Here is a 22,262-nt window from a genome sequence, read left to right on the forward strand (position 1 = left end):
TGGAGGGTCAACGAAAGAGGGGGAGGCCTTCAACAAGATGGATTGATACAGTGGCTGCGATGATGGGATCAAGTATAGCTGGGATTGTGGGGCTGGTGCGGGATTGGGCAGTGTTTCGTTCTGCTGTGCATGGGGTCACTATGAGTCGGAAACGACTCGACGGCACTTAACAACAACAACAACGTGTACAGGTAGGAGCTGGAGAATTTGTGTATGTTTTGCTGTGTATATTCTCAACAACAACAACAAATTAAAATATTTTTTAAAGAAATCATTTTAAAAAATAAATAAAGTTTATTTTTTTCATAATAAGCAAAGAACAGCCTTTTATGAGTTTAGATTAGGCAAAGATTTTTTTTAAGGATGCACAAAGGTACAACTCTAAGGAGAAAAAATGATGAATCAAGTTATACTAAAATTAAGAACTTCTAGTGGCACTCTGGTTAAGGCATTGGACTGCTAACCAAAAGGTAGTCAGTTTAAACCCACCAGTTGCTCCACAGGAGGGAAAGAGACAATCTGCTTCCATAAAGATTTACAGATATTTGCAATAATTACACCTTTATGAAAGACTCATATCCAGAATATATAAAGAATACCAATCAGTCTCTCGATAGATAGATAAATAAATGTCAAAATTTATATGCATATGTGTAAAGCATAACATAAAATAGGTAAAGTATTCATACAAATCAGTAGGACAGTTCAATAGAAAAAAGGCAAAAGATGTCAACAGAATGCTACATGAAAAAGAATGTCAACATGACTAATAAATGTTTTAATTAATCATAGGAAAATACCGTTTAAAACTAAAACGTGAAGCTCCTAGATACCAACTTGAATGTCTATAATGAAAAAGTAAAAATTGGTGATGATATGGGGGAACTGAAATTCTCATGTTCTACAGATGGGAGTATAAATTTTTATGACCACTTTGGAAAACTATTCAGAATCTACTAAAGCTAAATACATATAAATTTATAACCTAACAATTTCACTCCTAGGGATATACTCAACAGAAATTCATACATCTTTTTTTTTTTAACCAAATGAAATGTAGAATGTTCAAAGTAGCAATATTTGTAATAGCTAAAATCTAGAAACTCTGGGGAATAAAAATGGCCAGTAACAGTATGATGAATAAATAAATTATGGTGTATTTTACACAATGGAATATTATAAAGCAGTAAGAATGATGAACAATATACAACTACACAGAAAATTACAGGTAAAAATTACACATACTGAACAAAAGAAGCCAGGTACATACTGTCCGATTCCATTTATAAAATACAAAAATAGGCAAACTAACTTGTGCTGTCAGAGATTAAGATAGTGGCTATGAGTGTTGGCAAAATGTCAAAATAGGCTTCAAAACGTGTTGCTGACACTATTGTGTCTTTAGCGGAGTCCTACTTGAATAGATGTGCTTAGTTTGCAAAAATGTATTTGGCATATTATCTACTTGTAACAGGGGACTCTTGTGGTGTAGTGCCTAAAGCATTGGACTGCTAACCAGAAGGCTGGTGGTTCAAACCTACCAGCCACTCCTCAGAAGGCAGGTTGGGCAATGTACTTTTGTAGTGATACCGCCTAGGAAAGCCAAGGAGGGGATGTTGTGAGTTAAATCAGACTCCGGCAGTTTGGTTTGGTTTGTTTTTTGGAATACTTGTAACATGTACTTTTCTGTGTGTGTGTGTGTGTGTGTGTGTGTATTTACTTATTTACCATAATTACCACTTCTGTAAATATATCATATTTACAATTATTGTTTAGAGCCCAAAACTTTTCGATAAACCTCATTGGGAGAGCTATCTCTATGATTTTTACATGAATCTTATGGCACTAGCTGATCTATTCAAGGTATGATGATTATTTTACTAATTTTTTTTTTCTTTTTCTATTTCTTTTTCCAGGGCCCTCCTGGTCCAAAAGGTGATAAGGTAAGAAAAATTGTAAGAGAAACAAACTACATTAGTGGAAATTCATATTGGCATGACCTACATTATATTATAGGGAGGTCTGGTGGCATAATGCCTAAGGTATTTGACTGCTAGCCGGAAGGTTGGCAGTTCAAACCCACCAGCCACTCGGTGGAAGGAAGACTGGGCACTCTGCTTCTGTAAAGATTTACTACCTCAGAAACCCAAAGGGAATAGCTATGAGTTGGAATTGACTCAAGGGCAGTCAATTTGGCTTGTTTTTGTTTACACTATATTGTGATCTGTTAAAAATGAACATCACATATAGACTTTGCGCTAAAGCTATCATCTTATCTTCCTACTCTGCAGGGAGAACAAGGTGACCAAGGACCTCGGGTAAGTTGTACTTTTCCTGTTCTGGGGAGAAAATTGTTTTCAGTTCCAAACTCATTGATTGAAGGCACCTGCTTCATAACTGCCTTTGTGTTGTATGGTTTAGTAATGGCTGGCAGAAATACCACACCACTTGTTAGTGAAAAAGTCTTAATAACAACTAATGTGCATATCTTATTGTGTTGCTTAACTTGATGCCTATACATGGAACATGCTACAATAATTAGGCCTACTGATTAAGGAGCCAGAATCAATTCTAAAAGTCAACAACAGCCACCTTTCCAACGGCTTTTGGAGCCTTCAGAGTTGCATGCATTGTTTTGCAATATAGAGACCACGTGGCTTGCTATGGAATTTGGCCATTTTCTGGAGTTAAACTTCATGTGCTATTGCATAAGTATGTTTTATTATAGATTATGAAAATATTAACATGTTTTATATTTCTTATTTTTCATCATAAGTTTGAGTAATCCTTATCTGAATTTTTTAAATAGATTTTTTAGCAGACAAAAATTTTAATACACGTTAACATTCCAAGGAGCAGGGATGTTCTTTATCCTTCTCAAATGTGGCTCTTTTAACCATTGTAACACAATGGTGAATGCTTTTTTGTTACCTTGGTAGTGCCAAGTCCTCTGTTTCACATCTGTGCCTTATTACCCAAATGTTCAGACATACTGTTCCAATGATGTAGTGACTCCGTTCAGACATACCTCTCAATTTTCTCATGTCACTATGCACAAAAGCGAGTATTTGCTTGAGAGTCTTTTTTTTTTCTGTACAGTGGGAAAGCACATTTAAAACTTACAGGTTAAAAACAGAAATTATGTAGCTCTTTCTATAAAATACAATGCTTAGTTAATTATTGAGTTCATTTATATTGCAGTGGAGATTTTATTGCAAAAGATGCAGCTGATGCAAATTTGAAAGGTTTATAGCCTTATTATCACTTTGTGTTTCCTAAACCAGATAAAACTAATGCTATGATTTACTTTCCCTTCTGTTTTTCAGCTATTTCTTAATGTAGAAATAATGATTGTGCCTCAGAGCATTTATTTCATTTCACATGGCACTTATTCTAGCTGATGACTAGCTTCTAGTTAAGAACTCATCTTAATAGTCAAGGGCATTAAACATGCAATCTAGTGTCATGGATATGAATGGAATGAAACTCTAATAACCTGAAATGATTGGAATATAGCCATTTGCTGTATATGTGGTGTTTATTTCACATGGCACATCTCCATCTGTTGAGGACTATTTCTTTCTACACACAGTATCAAAATCACTCAATTTGCCCTTTTCCAGGTAAGAGGAAAACAGTTTACATTCTGAGAAATCTTCTCTTGGCAAAGGAAGCATAAGGGGTGGTTCACAGCTTAACTGTCATCAGTATTCAGGCAGTCCTCATTTTCAAAAAGGTGTGTTGGCTTTCATCATTCCAAAGAGTGATGATTGATTATAAAGCTAGGCCAATTTTTTTTTCAAGAATGAAACCTGAAACCATGTGAAATTCACCTGGTTTCATGTTGCCTTACAAACCAAGATTTGGACCAGGTTCCTTAAAAGTTTGGCCAAAGTTCATGAACTACTTGGACAAACCCAGACTACCTTTCATACAGATTTCAACCAGTTTTCACACTGACTAAGGCCAAATTTCACACAATCCAGGGGCCACTTAGCATTTTAGGTGGTAGGTGGCAAAAATTGATCCCATTTTCTCCTGGACTTTGCTTTGTATTGAAGGAATTTGGATTGAATTCATTATGCAGGATGAATTTTCTCGGGTAAGAATCTAATTCTCCTGGGAAATATTTGGGAAGGAGAATGAGATCCCATTGAATTGGCTGTCTTCCAGAATTCCTAATTTAGAAACAAAGCAGGTCACATTCAGTGGTCTTAGAATATTATAAACAGTATTTTGTAGTAAGATCATATTGAACACTTACTAGAAAATTATCATATCAAGATAGTAAGATTTTAGTAATAGTAACCAGCCACTCCTCGGAAGGAAGGTTGGGCAATCTACTTCTGTAGTGATACCACCTCAGAAACCCAAGGAGGGGTCACTGTGAGTCAAGTCCTACTCGACTGCACATAACAACAAGGATGCTAATGAAGGTATTATATTTGCAGAAAAATCAAAATTATCCTAGCGCTAGAAAAGTCCTAAATTTAATGAAAATCAAGTTTATCCCCATCCTCTGTTCAGGCACACTGTTCCAGCTGATGCTGACTGGAGATTCTCTATTTTAAAATGTAGATGTTTGTATTTGAATGTTCTTTCCATATTCATCTATCTTAATGATTTTGAGTTGCATTTTTTCACCTTTTGTGTCTAGTGACTTGTTTCTTCTCTTAATTAACACTATGGCCCTTCAAACTTCATCATCTCAGTTCTTTGTTAGATGACTTCTCTTTATGGAACCTCTGCTGTTTGCTTGAATTTATCCTTACTTCTTTTTGGCTCCTCAAACAGGTATATGTTAAGCCATGATATATAAAGTAAAGCAGGAAAAATTTGAATATAGAAATTAAGAATGTGAAATTATTTTTAAACACTCAGACATATATTTAACAATATACATTGAGTATCTACCATGTGCAAGATGCTGTGCCTAGTACTATAGAGACTACAAATCTATCCATTCTTCCTGTTTCTTCTTCTTCCATTTAATTCAAGGTGCTATCATCTCATGTTCTTGATTTCTGGGGTAGTCTTCTAATCAGTCTTCCAGCTTCCACTCTTGACCCTGAATAATCTATTATCTGCATAGCAGACAGAGAGATCATTTTACATTGTAAATTAGCTCATGTTACTCTCCTGTTTAAAACTTTAGGATGAAATCCAAACTGCCTTTCTTGGCCTCTGTGAACCTTCATGATCTGGCCCTTGCCCACCTCTATAACCTCATCTTACACTAGTCTTCTCCTCCACCTGTTATACTCCAGCCACACTGGCCTCCATGTGTTCATCATATGTGCTGTGCTCACACTCAACTCGGGACTTTTTGGCCTCTTCGGATGTTCTTATGATTCAAAAACAAAAAACTTTTTGATTAGGCTTTTCTTATTACTGAGATTCCATCTCAAATGTCACTGCCTTGAGTACTTCCCTTACCATATCATCTAAATCTGAAATTATCCTATTTTGTCTTACATTTACTTCTTATTATTGGTAAAACATACACCTTTTAGAAAATATGCTCCATGAAAGCAAGGACCTGTCAGTCTTGTTGAATGTATGAATAAAATATTACTATATCATTATTATTTTCAAGGAGCTGATAATGTCATGGGCACCTGAATAAGCACTTTAAATGATTGGTATGTTATATGCCTTAAAAAGCCATATAAGGAGATATTTGAAAAGTGAGCACCCTTTTATTTTAAGTGTATTTAGTGGAAGAGGGGACACTTAAACTAAGACTTGATAAAGGGTAAACTTTAGAAGGTGAGGTAAAGAAAAAGATATTTTAGGAAGAGGAAATGGAGAAAAATTATACAAGTAGGAAATGTCAGAATTCATTTTAGGGAAAATGATATTCCATTTGCCACAAAAATAGGTTATGTGTAGAAAAATTATATCAAATAAAGTGTAAAAATTTTAATTATAATGGTATATTATCATGAAACATTTTGAATACCTAGTATGATAACCAGGAGCCAGTCGATATTTTTGAGTTCCTCATTTGATGTATGTTGCCATCTGACTAGTTGAAATCATTACCAAATGATCTTTATGAAAATCTATTTGTTGGTAATATTTGTTACAGATTAGAATTGTGAGAGACTGGAAGAGGGTGACTAAGTACATTAGGAAACTATTCCAGTCATCCAGGGAAAGGGCCTAAAGTTCTATTTCCTATGGGGACTAAGGCATGAGCTTTTCTCACATAATGAGTATGAAAATCTCTGTGAATCTATTTATCCTTCCCTCATGATTGCAAAAAGGCTGATGCAGGTCCAGCTATCACAGATATATCAGCAGGAAGTATAAAAGAAGAAGAGTCTGGATCAAGAAAACAAAATCTTCCTCAGGAATTTCACAGCAGACTTCTGTTTATTTCTCACTGGCTAGACTGTGTCACATAATCTCAAAGCTGGAAGGGAACCAAGGAGAATGGTTTTACAAAGGAGTTTTGGGTCATCTCACCAACAAGGTTTGCCACAAGAGGCAAGCAAAAACCTGAGCAGACAAACAGGGACAGCATTTGTGACACTTGTCAGACATTGAGGGAGAGAAGTCTTAAAGCAGAAGGTGGAATATGGATCTGATCTGTATCGGATTTACATCTAGAATCTGTGACCAAATTAAGTTCAAAAGTGCAGTCAGGGAATAGAATTGAAAGATACTGAAGTGAAAATTCAACAGTGGTTGGAGCTAATTTGATGTGAGGTCTGAAGGTGAGAGAAAAGACAAAAATCAGGCTACTTTCTTGGCTTGATGCCTTATAACATTGGTCAGAGGAAAATTGGGAGGATAAATAATAATAAGTTTAATTTTAGTTATGTTGAAATTATGATCTTGGTAAAACATCACATTGGAATAGTTTAGCAAGCAGTTGGAATCACATGACTAGAATCCCAAGACTGTGTCAAAACTGGAGTTAACCCTTGCATAGCTGAACTGTAACAAAGTGAAAGTTGAAACTACAGGAGAAAATAAGATACTGGGTGAGAGAGTGAGGGGAGATCCAGCCTAGGATGGATACCTTAGAAATATCTGTCTTTTAGGCAAATAGAACAGAGAAAAATATGTAAGGATAGAACCAGGACACTGAAATGTTTGAAAGCCAAAGGAAGAGCTACTTTAATATGATTGAGGGTGACTGACAGAATGTTTTCATTGCAAAGAAAGCCACAAGGATGAGGCCTATAAAGAACTTTTAGATCATGGGATATCAAAAGTGGATTTTGTTACAGTAGTAAGAGCAGAAGTTACATTTCAAAAGGTTAAAGAGTAAATGGTAGTAAAGTTGACTATCTTTGAATACTGTTGATGGCATATGACTTAATGCAGAAGAAAGTGAGCTTTGTTGGCATTCACTTTCTATCAGTATACATTGAGCCAATTTTGAGCCTACAATTTTAGGCACAATATAACATCCATAAATATCATTTGGTTTTATTCTAGGAGGCACTGAATGTTAAATTTCCATGGATGAATACATCTTGACATTAGAATTTTACTTCCCTCCTTGATTCTTGAGAACATGTCATTATAGATTTGGCATGAATCTTCAATTGTTTTTTGCAGTCAAATGTTACATTACAGCAGTTAGGCCTCTGGTCTGTATGGTCAGGATGGTGCTTTATATATATCTGTGCTGTCAGTCACCATGCTCATGCTTGATTTTCTTCATCCCTCCTAGCTTTGTGTTTATTGAAACCCTGATGGCACAGTTGTTTGGCTGCTAACCAAGATGTTGTCAGTTGAAACCCACCAAAGGCTCCATGGCGGAAAGACCTGATAATCTGCTCCTGTAAATATTACAGCCTAGATAACCCCATGAGACAGTTTTACTCTGTCATATGGGGTCACAAAGACTCTAAATTAACACCACTGCACCTAACAACAACAACAAGCTTTGTATTACAAAGTGTTGAGGCTATGACTTTATCATGAATTCAAGCACAGATCAGTGACCTGTTGTAGGGTGATTCCTGGACTGAATGAGACTTGAGTTAGAACATAACATCTTACATTATCATGTTGTTGTTAGTTGCTATTGAGTCAGCTGCAACTCATGATGACCTTATGTACAACAGAATGAAACGTTGCCTAGTCCTGTACTATCATCATGATTGTTGGTATGTTTGAGTCCATTGTTATGGCTTTTATGTCAAGCTATCTCATTGAAGGTTTCCTTTATTTTCCTAACCACATAATAATAATAATTTGTGACTGCTTAAAGTCTTACAACTTGCTGAATGCCTTTCTAATTGAGTAGCACATGTCATCTATAAACATTACTAGTTCAGGAAGATAGGTAAACAGAGAAGAAAAGTAAGGAATAAAAAAGGATATAATATGGAACGAAATGATTGTGCATGTGGACTGGAGTCAGGCTGGACAGGGATCAAATTGTTTCTCTACCACTGTCTATCTCTATGGTTATTATAAGAATTAAATACAATAATGTATGAATTATCCACATAAGAACTCAAGGTAAAACCACTATGGAAAACAGTATTGCAGTTTCTCAAAAAGCTAGAAATAGAAATACCTTATAATCCAGCAGTCTCACTCCTAGGCATATATCCCAGAGATCTGAGAACAGTGACACAAATAGACATATGCACATCTATGTTCATTGCAGCATTATTCACAATAGCAGAAAGATGAAACAACCTAAGGGCCCATCACTGGATGAATGGATAAACAAATTGTGGTACATGAATACAAAAGAAAATTATGCAACTATAAAGAATAATGATGAGTCTGTGAAACATCTTACAACATGGCTAAATCTGGAGGATGTTGTGCTGAGTGAAATAAGTCAATCACAGAAGACAAACAATATGGCCTCAATATTATAAAATGTCAAGATTAGATATGCACACAGAAAGTAGTATTCTTTGGTGGTTACCAGAGATGGGAGGGAGAGGATGGAATATCACCTAGATAGTACACAATTGTTACTTTTGGTGATAGGAAAGGTAATTCCAAATATGGGTGAAGTGGCACGACTGGATGAAGGTAAATACAGAAATGAAGAAGTATGTGAGAAAAAGGAATAATTTCAGTAAATGCTATAACATATACAATTTTGCAACAGTGGTAACAACCACCAAAAAAATTATGTATGTGGTTTCTGAAAGTGAAGAGAATTTGCAGCACTTACTGATGAACAGCTAAGGGAGACGAACTTGTATATCAGGTCATTGTATTTTGGTGGCTTGCATGTTGCTGTGAGGCTTGAGGCTGTGCCACTTGTGTTTCAAATGCCAGCAGGGTTGCAAATGGTGCACAAGATTCAACACAACTTGCAGACTGAAATGGACTAGGAAGAAGGAAGAGGCCATCCACTTCTCAAAGAGTTAGCCAGAAAACCTTATGAATAGCAGAGAAACACTGTCTGATACTTTACTGGGCAACTTTATGAATAGCTTGGAAATATTGTCCAATACAGTGCAGGAAGAGAGCCTCTTAGGTCGGAAGGCACTCAAAATACAACTGGGAAAGAGTTGCGTCATCAGAGTGGAACCAACCTTAATAATATGAATAAAGTAAAGCTTTTGGGACCTCCATTTGCTGACATGGCACAACTCAAATTGAGGAGAAACAGCTGCAAACATTCATTAATAATCAGAACATGGAATATATGAAGTATGAAACTAGAAAAATTGGAAGTTGTCAAAAATTAAATAGAACACAAAGATTGATATCCTAGGCATTAGTGAGCTGAAATGGACTGGTTTTGGCCAGTTTGAATCAGACAACCATATGATCTACTATGCCTGAAATGACAGTTTGAAGAGGAATGGAATGGCATTCATCATCACAAAGGATGTTTCAAGATGTCTTGAAGTACAATGCTATCAGTGATAGGATAATATCGATATGCTTACAAGGAAGATGGCTTAATACTACTACTATTCAAATTTATGCACCAACTACCAATGCCAAAGATGAGGAAATTGAAGATTTTTATCAACTTCTGCAGTCTGAAATTGATTGAACATGCAATCAATCGAGATGTGTTGATTATCACTGGTTACTGGAATGCAAAAGTTGGAAACAAAGAAGAATCACTGGTAGTTGGAAAATTTGACCTTGGTGACAGAAATAACACTAGAGATTGCATAATAGAATTTTGCAAGATCAATGACTTATTTATTCCAAATACCCTTTTTCAACAACAACACAAACGACAGCTATACTTCACCAGATGGAGTGCACAGAAATCAGAATGACTACATCTGTGGCAAGAGGTGATGGAAAAGCTTAATATCTTCAGCCAAAACCAGGCCAGGAGCTGATTGTGGAACAGACCATCAACTACTCATATGCAAGTTCAACTTGAAGTTGAAGACAATTAAAACAAGACCATTAGAGCAAAAATGTGGCCTTGAATATATCCTTCCTGAATTTAGAGACCATCTAAAGAATAGATTTGATGCATTGAACACCAATGACCAAAAACCAGAAGAATTGTGGGATGACATCAAGAACATCATCCATGAAGAAAGCAAGAGGTCATTAAAAAGATGAGAAAGGAAGAAAAGACCAAAATGGATGTCAGAAGAGACTCTGAAAGTTTCTCTTGAGTGAAGAGTAGCTAAATCAAATGGAAGAAATGACAAGATAAAAGATCTGAACAGAAGATTTCAAAGAGCAGCTCGAGCAGACAAAGCCAATTACTATAATGAAATGTGCAAAGACCTGGAGTTAGAAAACCAAAAGGGAAGAACACGCTCAGTGTTCCTCAAGCTGAAAGAACTGAGGTAAAAAGGTAAGCATCAAATTGCAATATTGAAAGATATTATGGGCAAAATATTGAATGATGCAGGAAGCATAAAAAGAAGATGGAAGGAATACACAATCGCTGTTCCAAAAAGAACAGGTCGATGTTTATTCATTTCAGGAGGTGGCATGTGATAAGAACCAATGGTACTGAAGGAAGAAATTGAAGTTGTACTGAAGGAATTGGCAAAGAACAAGGCTCCAGGAATTGATGGAATACCCACTGAGATGTTTCAACAAACAGATGCCCCTCTGGAAACACTCACTCACTTATGCCAAGAGATTTGGAAAACGGCTACCTGGCCAACTGACTGAAAATGATCCATATTTGTACTCATTCCAAAGAAAGGTGATCCCACAGAATGTGGAAATCATTGAACAGTATCATTAATATCTCATGCAAGTAAAATCTAATGAAGATAATTCAAAAACGGTTGCAGCAGTATATTGACAGAGAACTTCCAGAAATGCAAACTAGATTCAGAAGAGGATGTGGAATGAAGAATATCATAGCTGATGTCAGATGGATTTTGGCTCAAATGAAAGAATACCAGAAAGATGTTTGTATTTTATTGACTATGAGAAATCATTGGATTTTGGGGATCATAACAAATTATGGGTAATATTGAAAAGAATGGGAATTCCAGAACACTTAATTGTACTCATGAGGAACCTGTACCTAGACCAGGAGGCTGTTGTTCAGACAAAACAAGGGGACAATGCATGGTTTAAAATCAAGAAGGAAGTGCATCAGGGTTCTATCTTTTCACCATACTTGTTCAATCAGTATACTGAGCAAATAATCCAAGAAGCTGGACTATATGAAGAGGAACATGGAATCAAGATTGGAGGAAGAATCATTAACCTGCAATACACTGATGACACAACTTTGCTGAAAGTGAAGATGACTTGAAGCACTTACTGATGAAGATTGAAGACTACAGTCTGCAGTATGGATTACATCTCAATATAAAGAAGACAAAAATCTTCACAACTGGACCTATAAGCAGCATCACAGTAAATGGAGAAAAGTTTGAAGTTGTCAAAGACTTCACATTGCTTGGTTCTACAATCTATACCAATGGAAGCAGCAGTTAGGGACTTCAGATGACGTATAGCATTGGGCAAATCAGCTGCAAAAGACCTCTTTCAAGTGCTGAAGAGCAAAGATGTCTCCTTGAAGACTAGGCGTACGCCTGACACAAGCCATGGTAATTTCAGTCGTCTCATATGTGTGAAAAAGCTGGACAGTGAATAAGGAAGATTGAAGAAGAGTTGATGTTTTTGAGTTGTGTTGCTTGTGAAGAATGTTGAAAGTACCATGGACTGCTAAAAGAACTAACAGATCTGTCCTGGAAGAAGTCCAGCCAGAATGATCCTTGGAAGCGAGAATGGCCAGACTTCGTCTCACCTACTTTGGTCATGTTGACAGAAGGAACCATTCCCTGGAGAACGATGTCATGCCTGGTAAGCTGGAGGGCTGATGAAAAAGGGGAAGGCCCTCAATGAGATGGATTGATACAGTGGCAGCGGCAATGGGCTCAAGTATAGCAAGGATCATGGAGCTGGTGCGGGACTGGGCAGTGTTTTGTTCTGTCACGCATAGGGTCACTATGTGTTGGAGACGACTTGATGGCACCTAACAACAACAACTGATGAATATCAAAGACTGCAGCCTGCAGTATGGCTTGCAGCTCAACATAAAGGAAACAAAAATCCTCAAAACTGAACGAATAAACAGCATCATTATAAATGGAGAAAATACTGATGTTGTCAAGGATTTCATTTTACTTGGATCCACAATCAACACCCATGGAAGTAACAGTCAAGAAATCAAACAGTATGTTACAGTGGGTAAGTCTGCTGCAAAAGATCTCTTTAAAGTGTTAAAAAGCAAAGCTGTCACTTTGAGGACTAAGGTAGACCTAACCCAAGTCATGGTATTTTCAGTTACCTTATATGCATGCAAAAGCTGGATGATGCATAAGGAAGAACAAAAAAAGAATTGATGCATTTGAATTATGTGCTGGTAAGAATATTGCATATAGCATGGACTGCCAGAAGAAATGAACAAATCTGTCTTGGGAGAAATACAACCAGAATGCTCCTTAGAAGTAAGGATGGTGAGATTTTACCTCAGTATTTTAGACACATTATCAGGAGGGACCAGTCCTTGGGGAAGAACATCATGTTTGGTAAAGTAAAAGGTAAGTGAAAAAGAGGAAATATGTACTGACATGGTGGCTGCAACAATGGACTCAAGCACAGCAATGATTGTGAGGATGGACCAGGACTGGGAAGTGCTTTATTTTTTATGCATGGGGTCACTATGAGTCAGAACTGACTCAGTGACACCTAACAACAACGTAGGTAGATATGGATGCATACATGTGTATAGGAAGGTATATTCTAGTAAATGCACATACATGTATATGTGTGGTAGTTAAGGTTTTGTGCCAACTGGCCAGCAGTTGATTGTAGTTATTGCCTATGATAAGAGTAGTAATCAACTCCATGGTAGAATCTGCCATGAGCAGCTGAGTAGCTGCTTTAGGAATGTGGTCTGCTTTTAGTATATAAAGAGAAGCTTTGGGAATGGTCTGCAGATTTTGGCACACTTGAATCCTGCATGTAGTCAAGTTGTTGTTCAGCAGCCTGCCATGTGGTCTGCCAGTCTTAGGACTCTTAATGGACTTGAATCAGTGGCCTGCCATATGGTTTGGTAATATTGGAACTGTGCCTTTTTACTTGTCAACCTTAGGTTTATCAGCCTCAGCAGCCAACAGCTGCCTTAGTGAGAAAAGCCTCCAACTTCAGTGGGCAGGGAACAAAAGGCAGAGCTGAAGCCTAAGGTTAAGGGGCTTTCACCCAGCCCTTAAAGCCTGGCACTTTGAACACAGACTTCTAGCTTCCAAAACTAAGAGAATAAACTCCTATTTGTTCAAGGCACCCATTTGTGGTATACGTCTATTAGAGTGGCACAAGAAGTAACCAAAACAATGGGTATATCAGTCAAACCAAAAACCCACTGCCATTAAGTCAATTCCAATTTATGGTGACTCTATGGGACAGAGAAAAACTGACTCATAGGGTTTCCAAGGCTGTATATCTTTATGGAAGCAGACTTCCTCATCTTTCTATTGCAGAGCAACTGATGGTTTCAAACCACTGACCTTTAAGCACTGCGGCACCAGAGCTCCTTAGGTATATCTGTTGTTGTTGTTAGGTCCTACCAAGTCATCTCTGACTCATAGCGACCCATGCACTGCAGAACAAAACACTGCCAAGTCCTGTGCCAGCCTCACAACTCCTGCTGTACATGAGCCTATTGCTACAACAATTGTGTCATTCCATCTCGTTGAGGGGCTTCCCCTTTTTCATTGACCCTCCTCTTTACCAAGCATGACATCCTTCCCCGGGACTGGTTCCTTCTGACAACATAGCCAAAGTAGATGAGATGAAGTCTGGCCATTCTCGCTTCCAAGGAATATTCCAGAGGTATGTCTGTAGATATACATATGTACACATTTGTGTGTGCTGCATATATATCCACATACATAACAAACCACATAGGGGGCACAGTTATGGAGGCTTCCTAAACATATCCAAATGACTCACAGGATTGGTTTACAGGGTTAAAAGGCTCAGAATCATAGTATCAGGGGACAACTTAGTCAATTGGCCTAACAGAGTTCACAAAGATAATGTTCTATATCTTAGTTTAGTGGGTACACCCGGGTTCTTAAAAGCTTGAGAAGAGCTTCGAAGATATAACTATTAGTCTCTATTCATATTGAGAAAAAGAGAGTGAAGGAGATCTAAGGCTCAAAGAAGAAGCTAGTCCACAGAAATAATAGCCCTCATGAACCACAGCGTCTTCTAACCTCACATCAGAACTAGATGGTTCTTGGCTAGTGCTACTGACCATTCTCACCAGGGACACGATAGAAGGTCCTGGATAGAATGTGAGAAAAATATAGAACAAAACTCAAATTCCTAGAAAAGTCCAGACCTTCTAGACCAATGGAGACTAGCTGCTCTCCTTCCACCTGCTAAGCTGGCTCCACATGGCTAATAATAAAACCATGTTAGCAAACAAACAAACCCACTGCCATCAAGTCAATCCCAACTCACAGTGGTGCTATAGGACATAGTAGAACCGTTCTATAAATTTTCCAAGGCTATAAACCTTTTATGAAAGTAGATTGCCTCTTCTTTCTCCTGCCAACCAGCTGGTGGATTTGAACCACCGACCTTTTGGTTAGCAGCCAAATGTTTTAACAACTGCACCACCAGGGCTCTGGCTAATAGCCAGTTGCTATCAAATCAATTCTGACTCATGGTAACCCCATGTGTGCAGAGTAACACTGCTCAGTATGGTTGTTCAGGCTGTGATCTATCAGAAGTAGATCACGAGGCCTTTGTTCTGAGGTACTTCTGGGTGAGTTTGAACTGCCAGCTTTTTGGTTGTGATCAAGCATGTAATCATTTGTGCTTTCCACATGGCTAACAGGCCCCTGTCTTGGTTTCTTAAGGGCTTCCATTACAAAATATCACAAACTGAGTGGCTTATAACAGAAGTTTATTGTCTCAATTCTGCAGTGTAGAAGTATAAGTCAACATGTCAAACAGGGCAGTTCTAAAATCTCTAGGGGAAGATTCTTGTGTCTCCCAAATCTGGTAGCCCCAGGCAGTCGTTGGCTTACAGAGGTATCTTCACTCCTGACTTTCCTCTGTCTCTCTGTGTCTTTTTTCTCAGCACACCACCCAGATTGGATTAAGGCCCGCTCTACTCCAGTATAGGAGCTCTGGTAGCATAGTGCCTAAGGCACTTGACTGCTAACCAGAAGGCTGGCGGTTCAAACCCACCAGCCACTCCTCGGAAGGAAGATGGGGCAATCTACTTCCATAGTGATACTGCCTCGGAAACCCAAAGAGGGGTCACTATGAGTCAGGTCTGACTCGATGGCACATAACAACAATAACAACAACTACTCCAGTATGACCTCGTGTTAACTGATAGCATCTTCATACAACCTATTTCCAAATAAGATCATGTTTATAAGTACCAGGGGTTAGGATTCAGCATATCTTTTTGGGGGCACACAATTCAATCTATAACAGGTCCTTTTGAACTTTAAGATTTCATGCCTCTGTAAATAAGTTTGAAGAAACTGGAGACACAACACAAATAGATGTATCTATTTCCTTTACAATCAGGTTAGACTTAGTCTTTACAACCCATGCTCTATCAATCCTCCAAAAATCAAATGAATTCATGAATCAGTGCCACATAGTAATATGCTAGAAGCTCTTTATAAGGAGCATAAGTGATCATGGTAATCTTTACCCCCATCCAAGGGACATGATGTTAATAGCTCATATCTCAATTAACTTGCTATAATGTAGTTTTACTTCTCAGCTAAATGGTTCCAATATGAAAACTGTATAATATCCATATTCTGGTATATTCACTGTTAGTGTTTTTTGTTTGTTTTGTTTTTTTAGGATAATCAGATGAATGGAGTCTGTTTTCTGCCATTCATAATACTGTCTTTACATGTACTACAAGGTATTTTGTTGTTTCTGCTTTTATTTTGAGTCAGTCACTGCAAAAGATTGAATTACATTACTTGATCAGTAGCCAAAATTCAAATACCAACTGCAATGTCTAGAGACTTTTAAGGCATTTCTCATTGTCATGTGTACCCACAAGTTCCATTGCTATCTTTCTTCCTTTTTAAAGAGGACTTTTTGTGTCCCTGGTTCATAAGAGCCTCTGCCCTCATCATGAACCACAACTCTGGGAATCACTGTGATATCCAAGGTTTTGATGTTGATGGCTCGTATCCCTTGTCTCTCTACAAGTAACTTCAAAACATAGCCTTAAAAATTAGCAAAACTCTTACAATGTTTAATAATTTTAAAAATTAGGACACTATATTCTGAAAAGTGGCAACTTATTAATGAAATTTAGGCAATAAGATGAAAAAATGTCATGAAACTGTCTTTTGACTACATATTCATCTTCATCTAATCAGTTGGCTTCCAACACCTGGCCCAGTAATACAGAACCCTGATAAATAAGAGATTTAGTAGTTATTAGTTTCAACATCATCAACTGACATCTGGTTTTAAATGAGTCCTGGGCTCTCACAGTTTCAATAAGCCACCCAGGAACTCTGCTTACCTATTTTTCATAAAATTCTTTTTCCCTCACAGTGTATTCAAGTAAAATTTCTTAGCAGCTGGGACAACGCAAAACTGATAGCATCTTAAAAACATCTTCGGCAGGATAGATTAAGTTCCAGAAAAGAAAAGCATTTCAAAGTTTATTTTATTATCTTAACCTTTATTGACTTGAATGATTAAACAGATTCTTTGGCTCTGCTAAAACATTTAGGACTGGATATTAATTTGATGTTCTTATTTACTTAACCTTTGACTTTCTCTTTAGCCTTAATGAACACACTCCTCATTTGGTACCAAATGTAGTGCCTGTGAGAAGGAAACTGATATAACACAATGTGAAGAAAGAAATTCTGAGAAAATTATTTTAACACTTTCCAGATTCAGCAGAAGTTGGCATGTAAACAGCAAGTTTGATTCACCAACTTTTTTGTTATATTTTATAATCAAAGTTCCCTTTTGAGTGTTCTCTGCCATACTTCTTCAATCTACTAACAGTTATTATCTTGAGTTGAATGAACATTTGTAAATTTGGCCTAATGTGGGTCAATTTTAAAAATAAATTACTTTTGCAAATAATTGTTGTTGATGTGTAGACAATTTTTCCCTTGGAATTCAGTGTTAGAAATTATACCTCACAAATACAAGTTAAATAGCTGGGCTCATCAGATGAGATAATGAACAAGAGGTATATTAGGAAAGGTTAGGGAAAAATGACTCTGTTAAAGATATGCATTTTTATCCAATGTAAAAGATTATATGTAAGTAAATCTATCCTTATATCCTTATTAAATATATCTAGTTTATACTTGTATAAAGTTTTATATAAGATATTTGGAAGTAAGAAAGAACATTTTGCACAACTCATACTAAAAAAAATTTTAATAGCAACACAACAGCAAAAAGACTGAGATTTGAACACTTAATTGGAAATTCTATAAATGCCCATAAATATATGCAAATAAAACTAATATCCAATCCTAAATTCCTTCTCTGACAAGCAAGTCAGAGATAGTGCTAGCTCTGGTGGTGTAGTGCCTAAGGCATTTGACTGCTAACCAGAAGGCTGGTGGTTGAAACCCCCAACCACTCCTCAGAAGGAAGACTGGGCAATCTACTTTCATGGAGATACTGCCTTGGACACCCAAGGAGGGGTTACTATGAGTCAAAACCGACTCAACAACAGTGAGGTTTTTTTTTTGTTTTTGTGGGGTTTTTTTGTTTTAGCGCTACTCTAACAGAAATGCTTCAAATGGATGGCTTGAACAAACAGAAGTTTATTTTCTTACTGTTCAGGAGGCCAGAAGTCCGAGTTCAAAGTGCCAAACTCCAGGAGCTGGGTGAAGGCCCCTCTGCATTGGGCTTCAGCTCTGCCTCTTGCCCCCAGCCCAATGGAGATGGAGGCATCTCTTCACTTAGCAGCTGCTGGCTGCTGAGGCTGACAGACCCAAGGCTGACAAATAAAATGGCACAGTCCCAAGATTGCCAAACAACATGGCAAGCCAGAGGCAGTCCCAAGATTGGCAAGAAACATGGTAGGGTGCTGAATGAAGACTTAGCTACATGCAGGGTCCAGTAGTGCCAAAAAGCTCAGAGACCTTTCTCAAAGCTGTCTTCTTGTGACCACATCCCTAAGGCAGCTATTCTGCTCTCCAATAGATTCCACCATGGAGTTGATTACCAGTCTCATCATGGGGAATACTACATCCAGCTGTCCAGCCACTCAACCAGGCCCAGCCAAGTTGACACATAACCTTAACTACCATAGATGTTAACCAGTTTGAATGGTCATTGGATTTACTTTTAGTCTTTTTAATGTAGTGGCCTTCATATTTAAGTACTGTGTTTCATCTTATGGAGAAAAGTGAAAATTCATTTCTCCACACTTGTAAAAACCAAAAAAAAAACCTCACTGCCATCATTCAATTCCAACTCATAGTGACCGCCTTTGAGTTTTCAAGGCAGTAAATCTTTACGGAAGTAGATTGCCCAGTCTTCCTTCTGCGGAGTGGCTGGTGGATTTGAACCACCAACCTTCTGGTTAGCAATCAAATGCCTTAGACACTATGCCACCAGAGCTCCTTCCACACTTTTGTAATCATTACTTAAATAACAGTAACATTCTTATTTTTACCTTTTTATATGACTTATACCTGTGGACATGCATCTTTTCAGACTAATGTGCACCATTTCATATTTTTCTTAAAACTGAGTGAAACAAAAGGTTTTAGATTATTCATATGTGTGTGTGTGTGTGTGTGTATTATACATATCTATGCTGTGTTCCCCTTCATATAGTCCAGCTTCTCAGATTATTTGCTCAGCATACGGATTGAATAAGTATGGTGAAAGGATACAGTCCTGACATATGGCCTTCCTGATTTTAAACCATGCAGTATTCCATTGTTCTTTTCTAATGACAGCTTCTTGATCTATGTATAGGGTCCTCATGGGCACAATTAAGTGTTCTGGAATTCCCATTCTTCTCAATGTTACCCATAATTTATTATGATCCACACAGTTGAATCTCTTTGCATAATCAATAAAACATGGGTAAACATCTTTCTGATAGTCTTTGCTTTCAGCCAAGATCCATCTGACATCAGCAATGATATCCCATGTTCTATATTCTCTTCTGAATCCAGCTTGCATTTCTGGAAGTTCTCTGTCAATATACTACTGCAAATGTTTTTGAATTATCTTCTACAAAATTTTACTTGTGTGTGATATTAATGATATTGTTCTATAACTTCTGCATTCTGTTGGATCATCTTTGTTTGGAATGGGCACAAATATTGATCTCTTCCAGTTGATTGGCCAGATACATGTTTTCCAAATTTTCTGCCTAAATGAGTAACTGCTTCCAGCACTGCATCCGTTTGTTGAAACATCTCAGTGGGTATTCTGTCAGTTCCTGGAGTCTTTTTTTTTTTTTTTTTTCCAGTTCCTTCAGTGGAGCTTGGACTTCTTCCTTCAATACCATTGGCTCTTGATCATATGCTACCTCCTGAAATGGTTGAACGTTGACTATTTCTTTTTGGTACAGTGATTCTATATTTCTTCCATTGTCTTTTGAGGTTTCTTGCATCATTCAATATTTTGCCCGTAGAACCCTTAAGTGTTGCAATTCAAGGCTTGATTTTTTTTTTTTTTTTTTTCACTTCTTTCAGTTTAGGAAATGTTGAGCATGTTTTCCCTTTTGTTTTTCTCATTCTAGGTCTTTGCACATTTCATTATAATACTTTATTTTGTCTTCTTGAGCTGCCCTTTGAAATCTTCTGTTCAACTCTTTGATTTCAACATTTCTTCCTTTCACTTTAGCAACTGTGCATTCAAGAACAAGTTTCAGAGTCTCTTCTGACACCCCTTTTTGATCTTATCTTCCTTTCCTGTCTTTTTAATGACCTCTTGCTTTCTTCATGCATGATGTCCTTGATGTCCTCCTACAACTCATCTGATCTTTGGCCACTGGTGTTCAATGCATCATATATGTTTTTCAGATGGTCTTTATATTCAGGTGGGATATAATCAAGGTCATATTTTGGCTCTTGTGGGCTTGTTTGAATTTTCTTTAGAATCAACTTGAGCTTTTGTATGAGTAATTGATGGTCTGTTCCACAGTCAGCTCCTGGCTTTGTTTTGGCTGATGATATTGAGCCTCTTCATCACCTCTTTCCATATTGTTGTTGTTAGGTGCTGTAAAGCTGTGAGGCTGGAGGCTATGCCATCAGTATTTCAAATACCAGCAGGGTCACCCATGGTAGACAGGTTTCAGCAGAACTTCCAGAGTAAGACAGACTTGGAAGAAGAAAAGGGCCATCCACTTCTCAAAGAGCTAGTCAGTTAAAACTTTGTGAATAGCAGTGAAACACTCTCTCCATCTGGTGAGGTCCATGTGTATAGTCACTGCTTATGTTGTTGAAAAAAGTATTTGCAATGAATAAGTCATTGGTCTTGCAAAATTCTATCATACAATCTTTGGCATCATTTATATCAATCACCCAAGGTCATATTTTTCAACTACCAATACTTCTTGTTTGTTTCCAGCTTTCACATTCCAGTAACCAGTAACTACCGATACAACTTGATTGCATGTTTAGTCAATTTCAGCATGTAGAAATAGATAAAAATCTTCAATTTCCTCATCGTTTGCTTTGATGGTTGGTTTGTAAATTTGAATAATAGTTGTATTAACTGGTCTACCTTATATGTATATGGGTATTGTCCTATTACTGACAGCATTATATTTCAGGATAGATATTGAAATATTCTTTTTGATGATAAATACAATATTCCTCTTCAATTTGTCATTTCTGGCCCAGTAGATCTTATGATTGTCTGATGCAAAATGGCCAAAACCAGTCCATTTCAACTCACTAATGCTTAGGATATTGGTTTTTATGCATCCCATTTCATTATTGAAAACTTCCAATTTTCCTAAATTCATACTTTGTGCATTACATGTTCTGATTATTAATGAATGTTTGCCACTGTTTCTTCTCATTTTGAGTTGTGCCCCATCAGCAAATGAAGGCCCCCAAAATGTTACTCTATCCACACCATTAAGGTCCATCCTACTTTGAAGGGGTATCTCTTCCCCAGTCATATTTTGAGTACCTTCCAACCTGAGGGGCTCATCTTCCGGCATTATATTGGACAATGTTTCAAGATTATTCATTAAGTTTTACAGTAATATATCAGACAATGCTTCACTGTTATTCATAAGGTTTTCACTGGTCATGATGGCCAGTGGATGGTCCCGTCCTTCTTCCCAGTGTGTCTTAGTCAGGAAGCTCCACTGAAACCTGCCCACCATGGATTACCCTTCTGGTGCTCGAAATACCAGTGGCATAGCCTCCAGCTTCACAGCAACACACAAGTCACAACAGTACAGCAAACTAACAGACAAGTGGTAGATACATATATATGTACATATACATATACATATATATGTACATATATATGTATAGATGTGTGTTTATATACATATATGTATACGCAAACTCACTGCCTTCAAGTCAGTTCTAACTCATAGTGACCCCTCCTTGGGTTTCTGAGGGTATCTCTACATAAGTAGATCGCCCAATCTTCCTTCCGAGGAGTGGCCAGTGGGTTTGAACCACCAGCCTTCTGGTTAGCAGTCAAATGCCTTAGGCACTACACCACTGGAGCTCTCCACATGTTGTTGTTGTTGTTATGTGCCGTCGAGTCGGACCCGACTCATAGCGACCCCTCCTTGGGTTTCTGAGGTGGTATCACTACAGAAGTAGATTGCCCAACCTTCCTTC

The 22,262-nt window shown here is 37.5% G+C and overlaps 1 protein-coding gene across 1 annotated transcript in view; it reads left to right on the forward strand.

Moving 5' to 3' along the window:
• COL25A1 (collagen type XXV alpha 1 chain) overlaps positions 1-22,262 on the forward strand; it is a 783,871-nt gene that overhangs the window by 514,774 nt on the left and 246,835 nt on the right. The window contains exons 6-7 of the mRNA XM_007940758.2: positions 1,917-1,943; positions 2,292-2,318. Coding sequence (XP_007938949.2) covers positions 1,917-1,943; positions 2,292-2,318 — 54 coding nt within the window. The remainder of the gene's footprint in view (positions 1-1,916; positions 1,944-2,291; positions 2,319-22,262) is intronic.

The sequence above is a fragment of the Orycteropus afer genome, unplaced genomic scaffold, assembly GCF_000298275.1.
Source record: "Orycteropus afer afer isolate SDZICR_OR568_19922 unplaced genomic scaffold, OryAfe1.0 scaffold00071, whole genome shotgun sequence".
In the NCBI taxonomy this organism is placed as follows: domain Eukaryota; kingdom Metazoa; phylum Chordata; class Mammalia; order Tubulidentata; family Orycteropodidae; genus Orycteropus; species Orycteropus afer.